Source organism: Vanessa cardui, chromosome 7 (genome assembly GCF_905220365.1).
Source record: "Vanessa cardui chromosome 7, ilVanCard2.1, whole genome shotgun sequence".
In the NCBI taxonomy this organism is placed as follows: Eukaryota; Metazoa; Arthropoda; class Insecta; order Lepidoptera; family Nymphalidae; genus Vanessa; species Vanessa cardui.
The window spans coordinates 10,925,965-10,934,020 of NC_061129.1; the positions used below are offsets into that span (position 1 = coordinate 10,925,965).

The 8,056-nt window shown below is 31.0% G+C and overlaps 1 protein-coding gene across 1 annotated transcript in view; it reads right to left on the reverse strand.

Annotated features, from left to right (window-relative positions):
* LOC124531156 (clavesin-1) overlaps positions 1-5,340 on the reverse strand; it is a 30,171-nt gene extending 24,831 nt beyond the window's left edge. Inside the window, exon 1 of the mRNA XM_047105627.1 lies at positions 5,049-5,340. Coding sequence (XP_046961583.1) covers positions 5,049-5,100 — 52 coding nt within the window. The 5' untranslated portion in view covers positions 5,101-5,340. The remainder of the gene's footprint in view (positions 1-5,048) is intronic.
* Positions 5,341-8,056: the final 2,716 nt, after the last annotated feature.

Here is an 8,056-nt window from a genome sequence, read left to right on the forward strand (position 1 = left end):
CTTTTGTTTCTGAGGAGGAAAGAGAAACTACTCGGGCAGGAATGTCACTGCGAAGGTAAATCCCAACGCCACCCCCACCCTGATCAGTACGGTCATTACGGAAAAACTGGTAGCCTGGAAGAGCACAAATAGTAGATGTAATCGGCGGTTTTAACCAGGTTTCAGACACCAGAATTCCGTCAACCACGCCGTTGCTGAAGGAAGTGAGAAGATCGGAATAGTGAGCCACTAAGCTCTGCGCGTTAATATGCACTAAGGATAGGAGATTAGGATTATTAAATATTTTTGGCAGCTTCACTTCAAGTGGTTCTGAGTCCGATGACGAGGTGTTGCTACTACTAGTCGAGATACTCAAGAATTCATCTGACGAGCAAGAAAAATATTCTTCATCTAAAATCATTAAACTTAAAATATATACTTATATCAATTATAATATAAATAAAAATATTATAAAGTAAATAAATATAAAATAATAATAATAATAAATACAAACAAAAAAATAAATAAATAACAACTAATTCGAAACACAAACCTCAGGCATAAGTTGACTGAAAAAAAAATGATTTTACACTTCAAAATGAACACAACTAAAACAAACAAAAAATAAAGAAAGTGTTAAAATTTAAGATATAACAAGTTAGTAGATATAAATGAAAACTATAGAAAAAACAAAAAATAAAAAGAATAAAAATTAACAGATAATCTTACGGCTCAAAAGACTCGAATCCAGACTTAAAAACAATGACGTTTGACATTCAACATTGAGTTGTTAGTTGTCACTCTTTAACAATATTAAGATAAGGTAGTAAAAAAATAAAATTATAAAATTCATTTATAAAGTAAAATAGTTAAAAACATAAAATAAACAAAACGGAAATTAACTATACCCTGCAATGCAAACGTCAGTATCATCGTCATATAAACCGACTAAATTTAAATGTAACCTACAAAGTACCGGAGTTCACTTGTTGCCCTTTGGATACTGGGCGACTAATTGTTTGAGCTCGGACAATGCAGAAATCTTCTTACGAGAGTTGTCGGGAAGAAGGATGATTATTTCGCCTTCTGCTGACCAGCACTTCTTCATCCCAAAGTGTTTGCGAGCTTCTATGAAGATACTTTGACGGGCCTTTGTCAGGAATTCTGAGAGAGTTATTTTAGAACCCCTGAGTGCCGTCTTGGCATTCCATACTCTGGAGCGAAAGCGTACGGAGGCAAATCGAACTAAGATAGGCCGGGAAGCATCCCTCTTCACCCCCAAGCGATGGCAGGAGTCAATTAGTTCAGGTGTAGCATCAGACAACTTCAAATGGCCGGTTAATACCCCTAGTGTTTTCTTGAGGACGTCTTCACCTTGTTCCTCTTTGACACCATGGAACAGAAGAACCTTCCTGCGACTGTGAGTCTCCAAGCGATCCAAACCCATGGCGATAAGCTCTATTTGGGCCTTAAGTAGGCCTAAAGATTTCCATACAAGGGACTTAAATGCGTAGAACTCGGCGGATAGCGACTTAATTGTAGGATTAGTAGAAGCAGAGGCGCTGGCTGGTATTAAGTTCTTTTCAAACTCACCCATCCTCTGGCTAAACATTGAAGAAAGTTCCTCCATACTTTTGACCAGCTGTTCAACAGGAGTGTCCATTTTTTTGTGTTGAAAACTTGTGTGTGAGTGTAGTGGTAGCCTACTTATACGAAGGTAATGTAAATTTTAAAACATATGTACTTTTGCAATAAATAAAAATTAAATAAAAATAGAGCTTCGAAATGTATGTCTGTCTTTTTCCACGTCTACCCGCCAAAAAAAAAAAAAAACTATTGAGTAAGATAAGGTTAAAAAGTAAAACGATAAAAACATTCAAGAAGCCTGTGATTATTATGAGTAAAGTTGATAATAAATATTAATCGGAACGTAGTTACGTTTAGTTACGGTAGAGGTTCTACTTGGTAGTAGGTCAATGGGTTGTATCGACCAAGAAACCTATATCCGCTGCGGCCGTGAAGGCTATTTTTAAGAAAATGTCTCATAATATTATTAAACAAAAATAAATATTTTGTTTATAGATTTTTGTTGATTTTGATTATAAAAATATAATACAGATATATTATTACAAATTGTAAAACAGCGAATTTAAAATCTTATCAATACTTTAGAATGAGTTCATCAATTATTATCAGTCTTACATTTATGAATATTTTCAAACAATCTATTTTAATCTAACACATAATTTTCCATTGCAAAGGAACCCTTTGATTTAAAGAAGAATTCTAACGTATGTAGATAGGAAAAATCCTTTGTAATGCGTTCATGACTCATAAACATTTAAATTTAATTAATATCAATAGAAACCGAGGGGTCGCTATGAACTTACCTACTGCCATGTTGAAACACAAACCAAATTGATGACATCCGTTTATTGTTGAGATTTAAATTCGATTTTATTTAAAAACACGAAGGGCAGGTTTGTCAATTATCAGGCCAACTATTTTGAGATAGTTTTTTGACTCCTCTACATTATAAAATGAAGATTTCTATCAAATCTTTCTGAATTTTTTATTCTATTAACTCTATTCCATGAGCCATCCTAGCCTACATCTTGGTCGCCCGGAAGAGATCGCTATGTAGCGATAAGGTCGCCAAAATTGTACGCCTCTCTTATTTAAGCTAGATCCATGTTGTACTTATTTATTTATTTTTGTGTGGTGTATAAAAAGTATAAAATAAAGTAAATTATAATACATACACTTTTATAAAACTTATATTAAAATAGCCGAAGTGGTCTAGTGGTTGATATTTTCTTCGAAAGTGCTCTCTACATTATGAAATGATGTTAGTGATTTAAACGTCAATTGTCCTGATTGTCATTATTATCATGAAACTGTAACACTAGTAGTATAATAAAGAACTATATATTAAGTAATCAGTAGTTAACTCTCCATAGTTTGACGGCGTACGAAAGGAGAGCTCTCCGTTCATCAAAAGTTTGTTTAATATTTTTGTTTTGTTTACATATCAAACTTTAATATCGTAACCCGTCCTTCCGAAATTAATCACGAAACAGACTGATCAAAGATGGAGCAATCCAATTGATCGAAGGGTTTTACTAACTTCGTCAATCAATTTACTAATTATAAAATTTACTAATGATATTGTATATATAAATATATTCATTAGGTATGTCAAATAACTTAAAATAAAATTAAATAATAAAGTTTAATTTAAACCATGTAATTTATTTTATTAAATATTTGTAGAAAACACAATTAGTTTATCTCTCTTTCGGTAATTAATAGTTTAAATAATGATTGAATTGGTAGTTAATATGTTTGAAGTCTTTGTTTATTTATCTTACGTCATCAAAATTCTTCGAATTCATTATTACTGCGTTCTCATACTGTATATTAATATTAGTGTAGTATTAGAATGGCTCTTTGTTGTTTTTTTATATCAAATGAATGCTTTGGTTGAATTCTTGTATGAAATGTATTTACTTACTTAAATATTATTATTAGCCGATTACATTTTATCATTTATAAATCGTTGGTAAGTTGTTTTTAACTTTTTGTCTTTACAAATATTTTAAATAAGTGAAGTTTTTTTTTGTATGTAGGTTGTTATAAGTTATGAGACTGCTTTGAGTACTTAAATAAAAAAAAGTTTTTATTGGTAGAATGCTACATTATTCCTGTGTGCTATTGGGTATAATTTATTGTGTTTTTTTATTCATAAACTCCACGCATACAAAACCTCAAACGCGAATTTTTTTACCCCAAAATATACATATTTTTTGGTGATTATGTACGATGGGTAGGTGAGATAAAGACAAATATATCAAATATATAATATATGAATAATTCTACGATCTTATTTTCGGTCTTACAATATGCTTCGTAAAGTACATAAATATAGAAAAGCAAATCAGCTTTTCTATATCTATTTACTTTCTTTGTAACCTGAGAATGAATGTTAAATAATGAAACTAATGAAATTATTTTACAGAAATCATTATTTGTTTACACTTATACATATTTAATTACTATTGTTTAATTTGTCGATGATTTGCATTTAAGTAGCAAAATATTGTTGTAGAATTGTTTTTTGTAGTTTCGCATACTTGTATATAAAACGATCTTGCTAAATCGACAAAATATAATTATTATTGTTTGACGAAAAAAAGCTAAATATACATAAATTATGTTATATTTTGTATAGAAATCGATACTCATAAAAAAACAATATACGCTACATAACCATTGTATTAAATCTCTATAGCTATTCTCTCGTATTTAATAAATACAAGCATATATTAAAAATGTTATTGGTTCGATCCGTATCGATTTTCATTCGAATTGCAAAATGTCATAACTTAATATTTCGTTGTCGCATATATTAACGATGAATATAAAGATTATTTTTATGTAGAGCTTAATATTGTTTAGATAATATTATCAATTCAATGCGCGATAGCTCTTTAAAATAGGTCAATCCTACTTAAAATGTAGCAATAATAAGATCCATGACCGAAATAAATGTAAATGATTAGTAATCATTAATCGACCATTGTTCTTTGTTAAACTTAAAATCAGTTTTTTTTACTGATGCCAATAATAAAACAAAGTTCACTATATAAAAAATTAGATGCATTGTGAAATTTGATTTATTTCATTCTTCGAAATGTGCGTAGCAATTCTTTTTTTTAAAGATGAAATGGATGTTTTCTTATTGGTTATTTATGTATAGGCTTTTAAACAACTTTTTCTCAATAAGTTAGATAATTAATGTTTAGACGAATTATTTGAGTAAAAAAATATACCCGATTGGTTAATAAATCCGGTAAATATTTACGGTCTCAAGTTGAAACTTGAATGAACAACCCGGGAAGAATTCTCGAATTATAATACGTGCCGTTCATAAAAGGCGTCTGACCGGTTAACCTCAGTGTGCACGAGCACAGCCTTTATTTTCTTTCAAAATCGTATAGACCATACTATATATTCCTGATAAACATTTAAATGGTACCTAGTAAAATAACTTATGAATATTTACTCACTTTCAGGTGTCACTTCGCGTAGAATAACTTTGGTTTCAGCTTGTGCCGGCATCGCGAAAGTTACTCGTCAAAGCTAGCGATTTAAACAATATATCAAATGCAAATGAATAAAAACTCTTCAAACGTACTTTAAACACATCTAAATATTCACTTTTAAGTAATGTATTATTCACAATCGCGTTGTAAATATTGTTAGCGACGCGGTTAGACGCGGAAGGCACAAGCGCTGTTACTTAGTGCCGCAGCGAGACTGGTGATTACTGATGGGTGCTTTGACTGCTTGGCTGGCTCGTCTGGTTCCTACCCAGCGCGTATTCCGGCGTAGATGCGACAACGTGCTTATGTGTTACATTTATAAGCTCTGGCGTTTGATATATTTGCGTCACTAGAAGAAAGTACACGTACATTTGTGTATTATCTCGATGTTGCAACGTCGGGCATGATGATATCAAATGATCGAAACGATGCTTTAAGTGGCCGTTTGTTGTAGGGCGACCCGTTACACACGTTTTATTGTGTATAGCACAGAACTATTACTATACAATACTGATTGTATTATGCTGCAATATTATTTGCAAAAAATATATGAACGTGAAATCGTAAAATAGCTGTATCTTTGAAAAAGAAAAACAAACAGTAAAACGAAAATATACTCACTTATTTAAGTTGAAGTAAAACTTATATTAAAAAAATATAACACTATTTCCTTATTTTTAAACAATTTATTGATCATTTATGTTTTTAAGTTTTACTAAAACGTACCTACGTATTAAGTACTCATTGTCAGTTAGTACTGTGACTTAAACAAATTAAAAATAATTATTTTAACATTAACCTTCTTCATAAAAAATAATAAATATTGTTTTTATAAAATTTAATTAGTATGATGTTTTTGCGGTGAATTGAAAAAAAAATATTTTCATTTAATAATAGAAGTAAATAAATATTTTTTATTAATAGAAGATCTCGTTGAAAATTGCTCAATCTAACATAAACAAAAAAATGTGGCTTGTGCTTAAAGCCTATAGAATTTAATGTCGCTGAGTGTCCTTTCTTTTATTTCGCGAAACAGTTATTTTTAAACATGTGTGTACAAATGTGTGTAAATCATTTAAGGAATTAAAATTATTTCACATTTCTTTTCACGTTCTCATACAAATTATATTAAACAAAATAGTTAGTCAAAAATCAATGACATTTTATAAAAATGAAAGCAATCAAACGAAAATTATTACTTTTTCAAATGCTGATACAATAAGTCACCTAGTGAAACAACTAAAAAGTAACGGTAATAGGGTAAACGGTAATAACGTTTTTTCATTATTTAATCCCCACAGACTGAGCACCTGTGCCTTTGAATAACGTTTGTTTTTTTTTCTTTGCTTTTTTACGATACCATAATGACACTAGCTATTGTTTTCTTACTTAAGGGATATTGTTATTATAAACAAACTATAAGTTATGCGATAGTATTCTGCATTTTAATTATTTGCCTCTGAGCTCTTGAATTTATCAGATTCACCTCCTCCCAGGTCCAGAAATCGCTTTCATCGTGCAGCGTGCTTGGTTGTACAGGAATGAAATTAGTTCAGCCTAATCAGCCATTACACTGCTAAACAGGTGTACTTACTTTGAATAACCTTGTTCTGATTTGAAGGGCGAGTAACATTTCGTTGTTTGCATGAATGATGGAATGAATAATTTATTCTTAGTGTACGAGTACAGAAACAGCCTTTTTATTGCTGTATAAAGGTCTCCTACCTTAATAATTGAGGAAAAGGTTTATGAATTATTCCACTAGGCTGCTCTATGGTAGTTTAGTTGCTATTTAAATTGGGTTTTGTATTGAAAAGCAGGTGTCGATACATTGACGTTTTCTTGCGATATTTTCCTTCCCTTAAGTTTCAATGTAACAAAAAAAGTCGAATTAAGAACCTCTTCTTTTTTTGAATTCGGTTACAAACAAAATAGCATATAAAATTGTTGATACTTATAGAAACTGCTACAGCTTACCAGCTTTGGTTAAGATACAGGCGTTTAAAAAGTGAGAAACTGGTCACAGGAGTGGAGTCACTGGTGATGCTGTCCCCCTGACTAATTGCGGTTACGACAGTTATTACCAACTAAGACTAGCTGCGCGGGATCTGTTATAGTGCACAAATGTATGCGCAAACAAGTCCTTATTGTTCTCTCTATTTTTGTTCTCAAAATCCGTAGAGTCAAAAACTTCTCAAAAACCTCAAGTGTTTTTTAAAGGGACTATCCGGAAGTTGTCAAACCTTATAGTCTAGCCAAAAAAGCAACGAGGCAGCTAGAAGGTGAAACAAAAGTCTTGACGGTAATTCGTCTGAATTTACTTTGGTGTTTAGGATGTTACATTAAAAATTATTTACATAATTTTAACTTTTTTTATAATTATATAAAACGTCAAAAAAGTGTCAATTCGCTAAATTCCGTGCCATTTCCCACTTAATTTATGTCGGTGTTGCTAGTATAACGCTTCAACTTGGCATTTTCTAAAATTTTAATTAATAAAATAAATTACATTTATTTTAAAGGTGCATTAAAACAATTATTAAAATAAGATTTTAATCATCCAATTCGGTTGCTGAATATGATTAGAGGTCATTTCACATCGTTTCAGATTAATTTAATAGCTGTCTTCCAGTTTAAAGGTTAGTTCTTCGATGCAGGTGTCGGAGTCTAGTTATGATAAATTTACTTTGCCTCATATTTGGCTTTTCTTAATTTTAATAATTATTCCATAATTATTTCCTTGATTTTATTATGGATATAATTCCTTTTTCATTAAGGGTATTTTGGTAGTGATACTGGTCACACTCGTTAACCTTTCAAAGGTTCGTGAACTTTCGATTTCGTTCTTTTTGAATTTTGAAACTATCGGCTTCACACCGAATTCAAACTTCTAATTCGATATACTGAATATATCGGTGAGTTGTCTTAATAATTGAGTTTCTTAATTTGTGGTTGTTTAGTATTCAGTGCTT